This window comes from Rhineura floridana, chromosome 1 (genome assembly GCF_030035675.1).
Source record: "Rhineura floridana isolate rRhiFlo1 chromosome 1, rRhiFlo1.hap2, whole genome shotgun sequence".
NCBI classification, from domain to species: Eukaryota; Metazoa; Chordata; class Lepidosauria; order Squamata; family Rhineuridae; genus Rhineura; species Rhineura floridana.
The window spans coordinates 206735877-206753779 of record NC_084480.1 but is presented as its reverse complement, the minus strand read 5'-3'; the positions used below and the strand labels follow the sequence as shown (position 1 = coordinate 206753779).

General features: G+C 39.9%; 1 protein-coding gene across 3 annotated transcripts in view; it reads right to left on the bottom strand.

Annotated features, from left to right (window-relative positions):
• EXOC2 (exocyst complex component 2) overlaps nucleotides 1–17903 on the bottom strand; it is a 97358-nt gene that overhangs the window by 21313 nt on the left and 58142 nt on the right. For all 3 annotated transcript variants that reach the window (XM_061590748.1, XM_061590758.1, XM_061590766.1), the window contains exons 17-23: nucleotides 17402–17463; nucleotides 16321–16401; nucleotides 15827–15886; nucleotides 14524–14585; nucleotides 12923–12989; nucleotides 11005–11121; nucleotides 7326–7467 (exon numbers count right to left, since the gene is read on the bottom strand). In XM_061590748.1, the coding sequence (XP_061446732.1) occupies nucleotides 7326–7467; nucleotides 11005–11121; nucleotides 12923–12989; nucleotides 14524–14585; nucleotides 15827–15886; nucleotides 16321–16401; nucleotides 17402–17463 (591 nt within the window). The remainder of the gene's footprint in view (nucleotides 1–7325; nucleotides 7468–11004; nucleotides 11122–12922; nucleotides 12990–14523; nucleotides 14586–15826; nucleotides 15887–16320; nucleotides 16402–17401; nucleotides 17464–17903) is intronic.

Here is a 17903-nt window from a genome sequence, read left to right as displayed (position 1 = left end):
AAAAAATTATTTATATTTATATCCCACCTTTCCTCCAAAGAGCTCGGTTCCTCACCCTTCTATTTTAAGTCTCGCAACAACTATGTGAGGTAGGTTAGGCTGACAGTGACTGGCCCACTGGTCACTCAGTGATGATCCTAATGGAGTGAGGATCTAAACCCTGGTCTTCCCAGTACTAGGCCCAACACACTAACTACATCACCACACTGGATGGTATAATTCAGAACAGACAAAAAGAAGTACTTATTCACATCATGCAGTGGTCAGAATGCTGGATTTGGACTGACAAGACCTGGATTCAGCTCCCTACTCAGTCATATAGTAGGGCTTGGGCAAGCAGCCAGCTAAATAAAACAGCATAACCCTGAGTTTTCTCCTATACGAGAGATAGGATACTATGTGATGAACAAACAAGAATTTGGATTTTGTTTTTTTTTAAGGTGGATTGCATAGCATAGAGGCGTGCTGGCAATTCCATGTGCAGAACATTCTCCCTACTGCAGGTAAAGCATGTACTGCGCACTGCATGGCATAGGCACATACATAAGTATACAGCCAATTCCCATTACCCTTCTGTCTCAGAAAAGCAATGGAAAGATAATGGGAATCAGGGATATATGTGTGGAAATATACTTACATACGTGCTGCATAAGGTGCTACATGATATGCACAATGGAGATAATCCCATGCAAAAAGGAAGTATGTGGTGTGTGGGACTGTAACAATTGCAGCAGCTCAAGAGAGTTCTGGACTTACTGCCATCCCCTGAACCCATGTCACATCCAGTCCAAAAGGGACTATCTGTGTGATTGCGAAATGATTACATAGGAATCTGCAACGCATTCTCTACACAGGAGCGTATGTATGAACTGGCTTTCTTATTTGTTTGGTATTTAATATTTGGCTTTGTTATTTAAAGCGCAATCCTAACTATGTTTACTCAGAAGTCAGTTCTACTGGATTCAGTGGGATTTACTCCCAGGTAAGTGGGGTTAGGACTGCTGCCTTGTAGTAATACCCATTTTTGTCTCAAGATTGCTTCATGCAGTAAACTCTGCATAAACATTGATCTTCATAGTAGTCTGTTAAAATGTGTTCATGGGTATTCAAATACTATGCTTTCTGGAAAGAATATCTTCTCTCAATTTGTATGAAGATTTTAATAGTGAGACCAAAGAGAAGTAACCAGTTAATTAAATGCCGGAATGTAATAGCAAAAGCTGGAGGATTAAACTGACACAATGTGATAAAAACGGGATCCTTTTCCACAGTGTGTGCTAAATGGTTTCTAGGAAGCGTCATATTTTCTCTGCTCAGGTAGAGACTGCAAAAGTTTCTTACAATACCTCTAAGAGCTCTTAGGATTTCACATTTCATTTTCTGTTTTCAAAGAACAATCACCAAAATGAACCATAGTCATATTTACTTAGAGAGTGGCAGAATGGAAAATGATTTGTTTTTTAGTATGAGCTGTGGCACTCAGCTCAAAATTCAACATTTGGAACTTATCTAAGCTTATGAATGAAGTAAAGAACTGGAAAGCTGAAGATTTTTCACAGTTCAAAGTTAGGGGTTTAATCATTTTGAATCACTCTGAGCTACAAAACAAGTCCAGAGCTCTAATCTCATCCAAACATTAATAAAATTGTGAAGTGTTTCATTAAATTGAAATTGCTAAGCCGAGTGTAGAGAAATGTTAAAATAATGAAATGTTTGCTATTATAATGGACCTGCTGTACTGGTTAATGGACCATTCGATCTCCCAATATTACAGTTTGGCTCCAGACTAAGGTGGGTACATTAAACTCACCAGCCAAGTTTTTTTTTAACTTAAAATTTGCCCAAAAATGATAGTTTGAAAACATTACATTGAAAGTTACTAAAGGATCATGTTAGGAAAAAAAATACCCTAGCACTTTTCCCACTACCTATCAATAAACTATTTTCATAGCTTAACTTGTTGGTGAACCCAACTCTGTAAACTGAACAGTGCTTGAGAACACTTTAATGTAGCAAAAGAGCTTTGCTATACTGCATCATACTGCTGTTTGCATACAAAGATTCAAGGAGTTCATTTATTTATTTTTGGACAGCTCCATACTTACCAGTACCTTTAGGTACTCCATCCAGAAAATAAAATTAGCTAGAGGTAAATTATTATTTTATTTATTTGCATTTATATCTCACCCCTCCACCCAGAAAGTCAGGGTGCTCTTGTCTCTGGTCAATCAGGTTTTGCAGCATTGCAACACTTCACCATCCCTACAAAACCTGCCCTGTGCAGGTCTTCAGATTCTGTATACTGTAATCATGTAACAGGGAGAGGGCTGCAGGGATGAGTGCATTAGCTCTGCCCATACCATGGTTGTTCTCAGCACTATCTGAAAGCTGGAGAGTCATCCCATACCACCCTTACCATGGTGAAGTGTTAGTTAATACCCATAAAGGTAATTGCACGTCCATGGACCTATACACTAATGGTTAATAAGAGGTGGAATTATATACTCACACCACATTTTAAATATTAAATAAAATAGCTGAAACACCCAATATTTGCCCACATAATTAAAGCAAGAAGGTAAGTTCCACGTATAGATTTCCCCTTCTCAAAACAAAAGAATATTATCTTCTGTCTTCTTTCCTGCTCATGTCTCACATCATTTTGAATTATGCTGGCTGAGCCTAGCATTCTTTGGGAGAACTGACACAAAGCCAAAATTACACTGTGTTTTGTGAAACTTCATATGTGCACACTACAGGACTGCACCTGTTTCTTTTCATGGACCCCAAGGTGGCTAGCCTCATGCCATCAGCATGCCACAGCAAGCTGGGCTACACATATACTGCTATAGCTGCATTACTGCTCCATATAGCCCTGAGTCACCAGGACCCATCTTAAGTAGCTGGTCCAAAAGCAGGAGCCTTGCAAAATGGACCACTGCAAGACCTGAGCAAAACGCCTTGTTCTGAAGTTCCTCCTCCTCCTCTGACCTCCATGCCAGCTCTTTCATCCCTTTACAGTACTCCCTCTGTGTGGGTACAACACCAAATGCATGTGGCCTAGGTTAAGTCAACACTCTTACATAGTTCTTAGTCTGTAGAATGAAAATAATAGTGATCTCTCTCACAGGACTGTTGGGATGGCAGAACTCTGTACAAATTTTAAATTGCTTTCAAAATCAGAAAGTCCAATATGAATAATAACAATTGTAGAAACATGTCATTTAAGGCAGCCTCTTCCCTACTAGTGTAGAGGGACATGCTTCTTTACCCTACTCTACAGTAGGTACAACAGTAGTTTGAATGTCAATAAGCAGAAAGAGGTTGCTCTGTGAATATGTCTGCTTTACCTCTCTAACTTAATTAAAAACAGCAAAAAGTCCAAAATGCAATTCCCCCCAAATACTGACGGCTTATAGGGAGGTAGACTTCGGAGCTACACACAGATCTACAATTATGGGATAAAATCCTGTTCTCGTACCCGATAAAACCTTGTTAGTGGAAGGATCCAAAGGCTAACTTTTAAGGATGTGAGGTGGTGGCATGTGATCACATTGAAAGCTCAATAAACTCAATTAAAATGGCAGATAGCGGCACTGTAAGTTAACAATACACGGTTGTATTGGGATTGCACTGCTGTGTCCTGTTTCTAGAACAAAGTATTAGCTTAGGGACTAAACAACCAGTCTTGCCATCTCTCGCTAGCACCACTGGGCATGTTGCCCATTGGAGCAAGAGCACACTATATCCAAGGATCTCGTTCGAAATCTTTTTGTAATAGTTAGAGCTATTGTGGCATGTCACTGGAAGTCCACATTGACTACACCAGTGTGTGTGTGTGTGCCCACGCACACACACCATTGTACAAGGGACTTTGGAACAGATGTCAGAATGAAAAACAATATCACACATCAAATTAACCACAAAAAGGTGAAGCAAACCGGGTCCTTTTCTTGCATAGCAGAACTCATAATTGGATTAACTAGGACAACTCTGTCAGGGTAACTGGACAAGGTAACTGACCAGCTGCCACTTTGCTCCTTCTGTCTCTCAACTATCATCTGCCAGCTGTCATTCCACCTGACTGCAGCAGAGGTAGAGATGGGACAGCAGGGCCCACTTCAATGGCTCAGCAGATAGACCATCTGATATTTGCTCCTCCCTTTTCTGAACTGTTTCTGAGCAAGCTGGTTGTTACAAGACCTATGCAACTTGAAAGCCTGATGCCACAGTTTGCTGGCTTTTCTCTCCTTTTCCCATTCCTTTGGGGTCTTGACTTTTAGGTTATAAACCACAGGGTAGGGTCAGATTTGTTCTTAATCTGTGCACAGTGCTTAGTAATTTTAGGTAAAAGAAACATAAAAACTCATCTCAGATAGCAAATATACTCATCTTACAACTCAACAAAACATTCACAAAAGTCTATCCAAGAACTCCTGATAACTGTATGACAACTTTCACCCCGTTCTCATCTTTTGCTTTCTCTTATCTTTACCCTCTTGGTATTTGGTTGCATCTACTTTGTATGTTGATGTGAAAACTTTTGATAAATAATAAGGGGAAAATAGACTTGTGACATCTTTAAAAAACAATATATTTTTGACACAAAGTTTCACAGCAGGTGCAGGTTGGCAGTCTCCAGAACAACATGAAAATTCTTCTAGAGGGGAAAAAGGTTCTCCAGAAGACTCATCAAATAATACATTTTACCTTAAGACTTTCAAGCTTTGGTATCTGTAAGAATCTCATTTTTCTTTACAATTAACACTTTTTATATTTGAAAAAGAGGTCCATTACTATCATGCCACTTTACACTAAATGCAATGATATTTTGATACGGCAGTCTGCACTGCACAAACACCATGCTGGTGACAGTGACACGATCCTCTGACACTGCACCTCGCCCTACATATATCATGCATATATGAATGCTACCTTCATGCTGACCACTGAACCCGTTCCCTCTATCTGTCAATGTAAGATGGGCGAAGTATCACTATCAGACAGACACATGACATTAGGGTTTCTCAAACATGGCACTTGAAGCTTAAGTCTTTCTTTCTTTCAGGTGTAATGCACGGCCCAGCGGTTTTCAGGTGTAATGCAGGGAATTTAGCAGTTCCACATTACTGAAGCCACTGCTTCAATAATATTGTTGCGATCAATTCTGCAACGAAACCTTCAACCTCTGAAGAGCACAGAATAGCAGTTGAACTGCAGTTCTCTGCAGAAGCTCTGCCAGCCTGAGAGACCACCTGCCCTGCCTCTTCTATGACTCTGGAAGCCTACACCTGTGCTGAAGGGGAGGAGTCCACACCTCTGCTTACAAAGAGACTGTGCTGATACAAAACAAGCCTCCACTCTGAATAATGAAGTTTTGTAGGAGATACAGTAAATGGTTTTCTTTAGGGGCTTGGGGTGTTAATGGTTACTTCTTTGTTTTTAAAGATTGTTTTATTATGTTCATAATGTTGAAAAGTTGTTTTTGCTTATTATATTTGTTATGTCACTGTTTTATTATTTTTTGTTATTAGGAAATTGTTTTTGCAATTGTTTTTGAGATGTATTTTTGTTCACCTTGTTGTAAGCCACCTTGAGCACAATTTTATGTGGAAAGGCGGCATACAAATAAAGTGATGATGATGATGAACTTTTCAAGGCACAATTCAGACCATCTCACATAGGTGGACTTAGACATACAGTTCAGGGATCATGCACTAGATCAACAACCTTGTGTACTGTGTGGGCCTATATGAGTTGCTGCTATATGCCCAGAATCACTAGATTTCTATTTTATTAATTTATTGCATTTCTACATAGTCTTTCCTCTAACGAGCGCAGGGCTGCCTACATGGGGTTTTAACACAGCAACCTTGCAAACTAGGTTATATGGAGAGACAATGTAAGGCCCAAGGTCACCGATTAAGCTTCATAGATGAGAAGGGATATGAATCTCAATTTCACTGGCTCATGTCCAGTGCTCACCCTACTGTATGATACAGGCTGCTTGGAGTAGCAATTCTGAAGCCTTATTTAGCTAACCAACCAATTTCCTACAAATTTAAGGCCAAAGTCTGCCAAGTATAATGATGGTTATCTAAAGAGTTCTGAGTGTGTACTTAAAGTGCTTCTATGCACATATGTAGGCTTTGCTCATTTTTACGTCCAGTAACAGGCCTCCTGTGCCGTGTCAGATGCCACTCCATGGGGTCCCCTAACCTTCAAAAGCAGTTTTTTGGGGAATGCAAGGGAATGAGGCAGGAAGTCAACATATACGCAGCCAGCCTTAAAATCGATGTTAACAAAAGAACCTTGATCAAGGAGATGTTTATTAGACACTACAGAACACTCAGCTTTATTACATGTGCAGCCTGATCCTATGCATGTTTCCTTGGAAGTGTGTTTAGTAGGACTTACTCCCAGGTAAGTGCATACAGAATTGCAGCCTAAAAAAAATAACTGAGAACAGTCCTGCATTGACAGATCTACCACTGTAGTAACTTCAGGGTCCCTGAATATCATGGCAACAGCAGGTTCAGCACCATGGGCAAATCTGCATGAAGAACCATGCCGGTGGTGTCGGATTCTAGCACACGATGCTGTTCCTGCTTCACAGTCTGCTGCTCCCTGCTGCCACAGAGTGGTAGCTGCAGGAAGTTCAGATATGCCTCTGCATGTGCCAAGACTGGGCAGAGATGGTGATTAGCGGAGTGCAATGTATTAGATTTCAAATAACATCCAAGATCCTTGAATTCTCATATTTTTGTACATAATTCAACTCTACCTAACTAGGCACAGATAATGTTCTTGTTAAATATATGCTTTGATGAACAGTCATCTTCTTAAAAATTACATATTAAAATGACACCCATTATATATTTTATACATAAATGCATTTATATCAGTCTTTTTATGATTTGAGGGAGGGGGTCAGGTTAAACTGCTGTTAAAGCGCTATTCTCATACATTTTCTTACACAATGGCACTCTGGTCTCATACACAAGTGACCAGATTTTACATAATATAAGATTTGCGAAAAGTGGCAAAGTTGCTTTTCATAACTATTCACTAATGTATGAGAAACGAAGAAGGATGATAACAAATACAACTATTGAGAGAGATTAGTAGTAGCAGAAGATGCTATAATTATATGGGTTATTTCTGAAAAGAGGTTTAAGAATTATGCACAATAGGACCACTGAAGGAAGAAGCTTTAACTAAAATTTTTTGTGGAGGAAAGAAAATAAGTTTAGTGATATAGATTTTTTTTTTAAATTATCGTATTTGTCTCTGCTACAGATTTCAGAGGTTTTAAAAATACCTACCGGTTGGAATAAGACAGTCTTTCCAATCAAAATAACCTGCATAAATGCCAGTTTCCAATGAGCCTACTATGGGATCAGCCTTCAGTTCAATGTACGTTTCAAACAGTCGTTGATCAAGTTCTTTTAATGAGTCCATGCTAACCTAAAAAAGAGAGCCATAACTATAATTATTTATAGTATTAGCACTGTGTATACCTTCTTCTGTCATCTAGCAAGCATGCCAAGCATTTAACACTTTTAGAATGTCACACAATGTACATTTTGGAAATTAGGATTTCTAAAAAATGAACAGAGAGACAAGAAGCTTCATAAGTAGCTCAAAGAATCCCCAAAGTTAGGTTAATGGTATACTTTGCCAACCAGCATAGTAAATATTATATCCCTTAATCATTCACTTGGACTGAGACGTTGCTCTACCTGCTAAGTAACTGCTACTTGCTTTTTGTAGCTCACTAGCAGAACGCTGACAAGGTTCCCAGTTGCAGACCCAGGAACTGGGTGATGAGACGAAGGGCAGCTAAGAAATCTTTTTACAGGGAGGCCCTCAAAATGTATAAGAGACAGAGTCATTCCTGAGATTTCTCCAGCGTGAAGACAATGGGAGTGACTTTGTGACAGCCAAAGAGCAACATGAGAAGTCCGATGGATCAGGGATTTATGGGTCAGCTGCATCAATACCAGTGTTGAAACAATGATCCTTCAACATCAACTTCGCTGGACCAGCCATATTGTTCGAATGCCTAAACGCCGTCTTCCAAAGCAGCTACTTTACTCCCAACTTAAGGATGGAATATGGAACATCAGTGGACAGCAAAAGAGGTTTAAAGATGTTCTTAAGCAAATCTTAAAAAATGTAACATGAACATTGAGAACTGGGAAGTCTTGGCCCATGAACGTCCCAAATGGAGGTCGGCCATTATCAAAGGTGCTGTGGACTTTGAAGAAGCACGAGTACAGGGTGAACGGGACAAACGAGCTAAGCGGAAGGCACGTCAAACAAATCCTCATCGCGACCATCTTCCATCTGGAAACCTATGTCCTCACTGTGGGAGGCTGTGTGGATCCAGAATTGGCCTCCACAGTCACTTACGGACCCACTGTTAAAGACCTTATCTTGGAAGACAATCTTACTTGGCCACGAGTGATCGCCAATGAATGAATTACATTCAACACAGGTGAAGCGGTGGTAAAACAAGGATATGTGTATAAAAAGTAAAGACAAAATTATAAGGCCACTTTGAAGCCCTAAAGAATGAACATTTCTCAGATTAGCCAACAGACTTTATAAAAGGATGAAAGGTAAAAAGAAAAAAGAACACATATATAAAATCCATCATTCCTGGGACTTTACATATATCTCCACTACAAGATTTCTGTCAAAAATGTCACCTCACGATACCTCAGTGTGGGTTTTAGCCAACATCAGTCAAAGCCAATGGAAAAGTGAGACTTGGCCAGAATAACTACAAATTGTGCAACCTTTACGAACAGTACAAGTTACAAGTAATAAAATACTGCAAAACAGATTTGGTAAATATAAATACTGGTGGGATTGTTGCCTTTCGCCTTCCTTGCCAGCATCACTATTGCTATTGCATATTTCCCCCAGTTTCTGCCCTAGCACAGAGAATGAAGGGAGGAAAGAGAGAGATAGAGAGATCTATATGTAGCTGCCATAGTGCTACACTGTACAGTAGGGCCGCAGTCATATGGCGGGTTACGTTCCGGACCCCCGCCAAAAAGCGAAAACTGCTGAAAAGCGGAACTCATTGAATAGAATGGCATGCAATGCCTGAAAACCGCCATAAAAGCGGAACAAGCGCCGTATGAGTGGGGCTTTAGTCTAATTGCGTCTAATTGAGACCGCCGCATTAGCGAAGCGCCCTAAAGCGAAGCGCTGTAAAGCGGGGCCCTACTGTATTTCTCTAGCATGTCTTAACTCCAAAGTGCCAGGACAGGCTCTACGTGTAGTGCTGTGATAGTATGAGTGAGCAGGGCAGAGCAATGGGATGACTGGTAGACATGTTTTGCTACTTGGTTGCTTGTTAGGAGCAGCTGCTACTTACTCTAGGTGAGTAGAAAGTTGTATGACTGAGGAAAGTGAAAGGCTGAACTAAATTAACATAAATATTAGCTGCCATAAAACAGCTGCTTAGCAACACCTTTGCTGTGTCCCGGAAAATGGTAACAGTAACAGGCTTACTTTGAAAAGTACACACATTTCTGGAATGAAACTAAGTGCAAAGTCCCAAGAAGTCAAAATATTACTGATAAAAAATAAAGATATCTATTTACAAAAAGTCAGGATGAGACATTAACTTCTACCCTCTTTTGACATTTTTATTCTTCGGAAAGAACAGAAAATAAAACCATACCCAATCTAATCTGAACAGCAGAGGTTGCTGGTAGATATTACCTTTACTTTTTAATAATACCATTACTAACACACCTTTAAAACATTTTAATAATTATCACAAAAAAACACTATTAAGACTATATATCAGAGTAAAATTGTTCTTGGAAATCTGATAAATTAATGAATGTGAATGTAGACACGTATTTATAACTAACAGAAAAAAGGCTATTGTCTTTCTCAAAACACAAAGGATCACTTAACCTAATTCCCAGCAAGTTCAGAACACACAAAAGAACCTGTCAGAATCAAGTCCATAGGTTGGACTTCTCTAATCCCCATCTGTCCTACTGCCTTAAAAGCCTGTCAGACAACTGGGGTTCAACTGGTTGATAATCTGTTGCTTTTCAACCAGTTGGATCCCAGTTGGCTTTGCATCAGAAGTCCAAGCTGTTTCAGCAGTTTAGATCTCCAGGCTGGTCTCTGTCGGGCTGTCATCCACAGAAACAGTGCTTGTTTCCCTGATCAGCTTCCCTCTCTTTTTATCTGTCCTACAGAGCCAGATCTATATTCAACAGAGTTCTTGGAGTTCTGTTCTTGGCTTGTTTTGCCTCAGCTGCTCACATCATCATTCTGCAAGGATGTGATTAGAGACTAGTTTATGTGGATTTGCTTGGAGCTGTATTTCTGGCAGTACCTTTTCACAGGGCACATAATACAGTTAAGGAATTAATGGCTACAAAATGCAGTGATAGACATTAATTCAGAAGGCTTTAAAAACAATTAAGCAAATTCACAGATCAGAAGTCTTATCAGAACTACTGGCTATAACAGAGGGCATTGTAGTCTCCAAATACAGAAGTATATCTCTGACTACCAGATACTGAGGCCAGGCAGTGGATGGCTATCCCCAGCATACACTACTTGTGAGTTTCCCAGGTCATTTTGAGCCCTGGAGTTGATTGCCAGTCAAGATAAAAATCTGCTCTGATCCAGCAAGGCAATTCTTAATGTTGGTCAACACATATTTATGAATATGACAATGACAATTTCTAGATTTATTTCACAATTTTTAAAAATTCTTAAACTGTTAGTATGTGACTGAGTACTTAAAAAACTTTAAAACAATGTAAGTTAAAAAATAACCAAAAAGCTTCTTTCTATTTTTAAAAAATAAATACAGTTTAGGATAAAGGTGTAGTAACTAGAGTAAGCGTCGTTTTGAATGATTGCAGACTAAATCTCTATTTAGTTACACTAATCTTATTTTTTATTTATTCTGGGAACCTACTGAAAATTGAAATAGAAGCTGGATCAAACACCTACTTGGGTGATTTTTTCAACGCCTTGAAAGCCATGTTTCTCAAAGTGTTCAGCTAGGTTTAGGAAGGTGTGCCGTTCTAGATAGCAGCAGTTACTAAGCACAATTAAAAGTCTCCGCTCCTAAATCAAGGAAGATTTTAAACACAAGAAAAATGCATTAACAGAACAAGAAAACAATTATTGTTTAAAACAGAAATCAGGCTATGGTTACAAATTATGACCATAGGAGCAATACTGAAACATTAAATAGAACATCGTTCTTAAAAACAGATGTACAACCATACTTAATACAAGACTGCACTTTTGGTCTGAAAGAGAAGACAAATGTAACAGTAAAAGGGACACAAGGTGTATTACTCCTGCTGTGTCCAATGCAACACCCATGGGGCCTCAACCCTAGCATCCATGAGTCTCTAATTGCACCCCTGCCCACCAGTCCTTACTTGAGCCGGCAGTGGTGTTTCTTTATTGTTGCTGTTTGGCTTCCTTCTTCATGAGGCAGAGGGCATTTTAACATTCCCAAAATATACTGCCTAATGTTAACCTTGGGGAATGCATTTTGGAGATTTTTTAATGACTACCACCTCATGGGGATGTGAGCTAAGAAGCTCCCACAGTGCCACCTCTAACTGCTCAGGTAATGAGCCCCACACCCCACAGGGACCTTTAGGATGACCAAATCCTTGACTCAGGTTGAGCTTTTTGGAGATAGTGTTTCTGTTGACTTGAATAGCTAACAAAAAGAGTGCATGTAGGGAAATAGCTGGGGGGGGGAGGATAACCCCCGTGGACCTTGTTGTCCAAATGGGTGTTGGTGGGGGTGGACTTCCTCCCACCAGCCATTTTCCTGCATACACTCCCCCCCCCAATCAGTGCAGATGCAATTTCCATTGACTTGAGCATAGGGGAGGGAATGTATGAAGGGAAACAGCTGGCGGGGGGGGAGCCCCTTTCACCAAGGAGCCTGTTGCCCCAAGGATTTTTGGCATGGATAACCTTACCCCCTCCCAATCATTTTCTTGCATGCACCTTCCCCTCCCCCCTTTTCAAGTCTTATTTATTTATTTATTTATTGTATTTATAGACCGCCCCACAGCCGAAGCTCAATAGAGACACACACAAAGTGTAAGTGTTTCCAACATTTTAAGAGTAGCAATGTCTCCCGTGGCAGGTATCTGTGCTCTAGGGCCCAGAAAGGTTATGGACATCTGTGCTACCCCCTCCTCTGTCCCTCCCTTATTTCCACCTCCTCTTCATTATCCATCTGGGGGAAACTTACAAAATGTGTGAGACTGGAAGTTTCCTCATCTTAGGCACCCATCTGAAGAGCATTTTTTTGGTACAGGATATGGAAGTGAGGGAGGGTGGGAGTGAATGGAGAATTATATGCTCATCTGCTAAAGCTCAGTTGTGAAGGCATGCTTGCAGAACGTCATAGTGCAGTAATTTCACTTTCTATATTACATTTGTCTTCTGTCTTATTGCATCAAGGTATTGTTCAAAATAATCATGACTAGAGAAAATATGGTTGAAAAATCTACAAAAAGGCATGGCAATCTAGGTGAGATATTTTAGTAGCATTTTACATTTTCTTCAAATCTCATTAAAAATGACAAGCGGAAAAAATATTAAAAGGATTCAGTCCTGTTTTAAAAAATGAAGAATATTAATTGAATTTCATTTCAGAAGTCAATCAAGAATTTAAGCAAAACCAGCTTCTTGTTCTTTAGAATGAAATACACTTGGGCTTTGGTTTCTCATGATTCTCAGAACTAATTTAAATTACTAGTCTGATTGAACATTTAAGGCTACAATCCTACACACACTTAATCTAATGGAATTTACTTCCAAATTCACATGCATAGGACTGCTCAGTTAATCACCTTTCACTGCTATTTTTATAAAAGTAAACCATACTTACTAAAGACAAATCGGAGTCTTCATGGATACTTCCAAATAAATCTGAAGATGAAACATCAGCTGAAAGACTGAGATTTTGCAAGAAGTTACTGGTTAAGTACTGATGGCTTTGTTGCAAACATTTAGAATGTATCTACATTACAAACTTTAATAACCGACAGAATTTTACCAAAGAAAAAAGGTTGCTTACCTGTAACTGTGGTTCTTGTCAGTGATCATCTGTGCAGTCACACATATATGGGTTCTCTGCCTCCACAGAGCCTTGTTTCAGAATGTTTTAAAGCTTGGTGATAAAAAGTTTTGGCAGGAAGCCGGCTCCCAGTCCTCATGGCACACGCTCAAAGGGGCATGGGTGCCTACCTTCTCATTCAATTTCTTCTTGACTTCCATAGTGGTAGTATTGGTATGAATTTTTGCTTCCCTTTCTTCTGGTAGTGGTTAGAGCAGCCTTTCCTAACCAGTGTGCCTCCAGATATTGTTGGACCACAACTCCCATCAGCCTCCCATTGGCAATGCTGGCTGAGGCTGACGGGAGTTGTGGTCCAACAACATCTGGAGGCACACTGGTTGGGAAAGGCTGGGTTAGAGTGTTGGACTACGACCTGGGAGACCAGGGTTCGAATCCCCACACAGCCATGAAGCTCACTGGGTGACTTTGGGCCAGTCACTGCCTCTCAGCCTCAGAGGAAGGCAATGGTAAAACCACCTCTGAATACCGTTTACCATGAAAACCCGATTCATAGAGTCAACATAAGTCAAAATTGACTTGAAGGAAGTCCATTTCCATTTTCTTCTGAAGGACAAAGTGAACCAGGCCTTATTTCAAATAGAATGGCATACCCCATGTACAGGACTGCACAGATGCCAAGAGGAAGAACCTGGAAACCGTAGTTGAACAAAGGTGCTGAGAATGGTCTGTTAGAATTCCTAACCTCCCACACAGAACTACAGTTCCCAGGTAAGGAATGACTCTGTTTAACTGAAGTATAGACACGCACGTATTCATTGTTTGTAAGTTTTGGAGTATGGCTTGGACCATGAGACCTCTGAAGCTAATGGCTCATGAATAACCTGGATCTACGTCACGGATAAGGAATCTGTGGCCCACCAGATGTTGGGGCTCCAACTTTCATTTGCTCGAGCTGGCACAGCCAATGGTCAGGGATTATGGGAGTTGTAGTCCAACCACAATCTGGAGGGCCACAGGTTCCCCATCCCTGGCATGTTATCATTTCAAGGTTTTTTGTTCAGAAGCAACTTCTCAAAACATAAAAAAGAAACAGCCCCCCAAACCAAAGCTAGAATATTGGAAGAATATAAATAAAACTAGCTAAAGATGTTGCTGAAAAGATATCCTTTAGTGCTGGTGTTCAGACTGCCAGTTGAGGGAATGAGCAGGTAAATCTACCCCAGGTACTTCTCGTCCTTTAATAAGAAGCATGGGGCTCCCTTCTCCATGTGCTCATATAGGAACAATATCCTGGTGTTTTTATACTCATCAACCAGTAATGCAACTGGAAACCAGAAAACATCTGTAGAACTCTGGAATAATCAGGATGTGGATTATTGCCCAAAAGACTACTACCAGATTATTTCACTTACTGTGTAGCGTCAACATCACTGTCGGGCTTGGTACTCAACTGTTCCAGACAGTCAATGAATACCTGTGTGTGAGAGAGTTGGAGGGGGATCACAATGTTGAACCTCAATACTAGTAACATCATTAGCAAATGGTGATCTTTCAAACCACATTTTCCTTTACACATTTTAATCTTCATTTCATATCTTCCCCTTCACTTGTGCAACCTGGATTTTAATCTAATTTTAATGGCCTGTGCATTGCTGTTTTTAAATCTTACTATCTCAAGATTTTAAATTGAACAAGATATAAATTTCAGTTGACACCTCTCCATGTGAGAGCTGAAACTAAATTAATACAAAAGGAAGGTATTGACTTTGACAGCAAACCCACGCTTTTACAATAAGCATGTGCCTGTACTAAAGCCCCTCTGTTGAAGTTCTTCGTGTTTCAGTTATGTTTGTCACTAGAAGCAGGAACTACACATTATGAGGTCAACACATTTTTTCCAACCCTGGCTTTTCTTGGTAAAGGCACATGCAGACGCAAGATGGACTTGCAGAAAAAAATTGGTGGATGGAAGAGGTTGTTTAACCTTCCCCTATCCACCAAGGCTGTTACTAAATGCTCCCAGACTCCCCTTGGCTGTACAGAGGTGCTGTGTATTTGAAATGTGAACTCCATTCTCTCAAATCCGGCAGAGGCGGCATGGTGCATGCAAACCCCAATTCGAGTCAGGACTAGTTCCAAGGGAACTTAGCACAATTCAAACTGCTGCTATTTTATACTTGAGAGGGAAGAGTTCACGTGAGTTACCCAATCTTGAACCCTCACCTAATCCTAACTGAATCCTAACCAGGGGTTCCCTAACTGTCGTCCATGGACCACCAGTTGTCTACAAGCTTCATTCAGGTAGTCCGCTGCATGCCTGCATTAAACATTAATGTTTTTAAATTGTATTTTTATTACTTCTTTTATTATACTGTATCACAGTTTGAATTCTATGTAATGCAAATTATAATGCCGTAAGAAATAAAAGAAGCCATAAAAATAGTTAAAAATCATACAGCGTCTAGTACAATGCACTAAAATTGCTAAAACAAGCAGAAAAATCCACCAAGACCACTGAAATTTTAAATAGTCCACCAAGACCTCTGGCAATTTTCAAGTGGTCTGTGGGGGGATGGGGAAACGTTTGGGAACCACTGAATTAGACTAAATTCTAACTGTATGAAAAATGAATGCTCTTCTTAATTTCCCAAGCATGTGGAATTGAACAAACACGTTAACTGTTTAGATACATGCTTTAAGCCACATTTATATTACCTGCATAATGTTAATGCTCAGCTGGCACACTTCCTCCTGTATTTTTGGTTGCTGAGAAACCTAAAGAAATAGAAAGCAGTAAGTGAAAAAGGGTAGAAGCAGCACATGAGAACAACAGGTTAGGGAGACAGAGCAGGACAGTAAAATATGAAGGCTAGATGCTTACATTATGGAAACACTTTCCCTTGGCTCCATCCCATGCCACTCCTGCTGATGTAAGATTAGAGAAAATGCATGGGCGAGGTGGGATCACATGGGAAGAGCCACGGTAATGTCATTTTTCGGCATTATTGTTGTTTGTGTGATGCTATGACACTACAAGTAATATAGGAGTAGCCTCTTTACTTAACTGTATTAGGAGTTCCTTGTAATTCCTTCCATTTATCCTGAGGAATTATGTAGGGAAAATATTATTTTAAATACACAAGAGGTTGGGATCATTTTGGTGTCCATCATGCTATTCAGATCCAAATAACATATTAGTCATTACTTACACTGGTCTCTCCAGGTTTGCAGTCCAGGACACCCTTAAGTGACTGCACAGAATGCACAACACGCTGTTCAAACTGAGATGGCTAACAGGAAGAGAAAAACAAGAAATTAAAACATTTTTTTATAACACCTAGAAATCATGACTTCCTTGGTACTCAGTTTCCTCCTGCACAGTGGAAATGATGCTAGTTTCCAATAAACTCTCTGTTTAAAGGGCCAGCTTTGAATGATTGGTATAAGATCTAATGGGGTTTATATGTCCATTATATTGTGTAACTCCTATAGCTCCATGTTAAAATGTAAATGTACTGCCTTCAAGTCGATTCCGACTTATGGCGACCCTATGAATAGGGTTTTCATGAGACTGAGAGGCAATGACTGGCCCAAGGTCGCCCAGTGAGTTTCATGGCTATGTGGGGATTCAAACCCTGGTCTCCCAGGTCGTATCTTTTATACAGACTGCTATGTTGCCGGTCAGTTGCAATCTCCTTATTTAAAATATCTTACCTGTACAGTTAACAATACATTGCTTTCCTCTCCCCTTAACAATTAATAAGCTGAGTCACAGCGAGTTTCAAGGCTAACTGAGAATTTGAAACCAGCTCTCCCCAGTCCAACATACCAGTACATCACACTTGTTCTTCATATGTGTATGTATCAATTTAAACATTTATAATTGTATTTGCTTCCATTTATCATATCTTGCTGTTATTTACCAGATGCTGCCCTGGGCTCCTGCTGGGAGGAAGGGCGGGATATAAATCAAATAATGAATAAAAAGGTAAGTAAGTAAGTTGACCAGGGCATGTACCAAAGTTTTCACTGATATGAGGGGATAGAGAAGGGTGGGATTTTCACAGTATGGCACACAGGGAAGTGATGGTACTTATCCCAAGCAGCTTATGCATGGGGTTACTTTACTGTATCTTTAATAATCACTCAGTGACATAGATTAGGCTGAAACAAAGTGTCTTGCCCAAGATCCCCAAGGAAGTTTCATGCTGAGTGTGGATTTGAACAGTCTAATAGGCTACACATGATACCATTCAATACAGATGCCTAAAAACATAGCAGTATGCTCACCAAACAGGTTAGGCCTTCATTATCCACCACCCAATCTTCCTTTTCAGCTAATCTCTTTACATCTGTAACATGGGAAAGATTTCAAGAGGGTTACTCTTCTGAGGAAAAAAATGGATGAAACCCTAACCATGCACTTTTGTCTCCAAATGTAGTGACTTGTCATCCAAGTACATTGCCACTGGAACCTAAAAATACTGCAGCAGCTTTTTATGACAGCAAAGCAGGTTACTTAACTATATACATGAAACAAGCTGGGTAACAAACCATTTTTAAAACGATGACACAGACTTACATTTTATTGAAACATTTGTAAATCAGAGCATTAAATGAGGGTAAATTAAACACATATGAAGATAAAATGACAGATGAAGATAGCAGCATTTAGGGAAAAAAGATTCTTTTTTTATTATCTAAATTGCAGGGCCCGAGGCCAACACAAATAAAACAGTACAAATACAATAATTTATAATCAAAAAAAGTGTTTAAGAACGTTCGTGGAAAT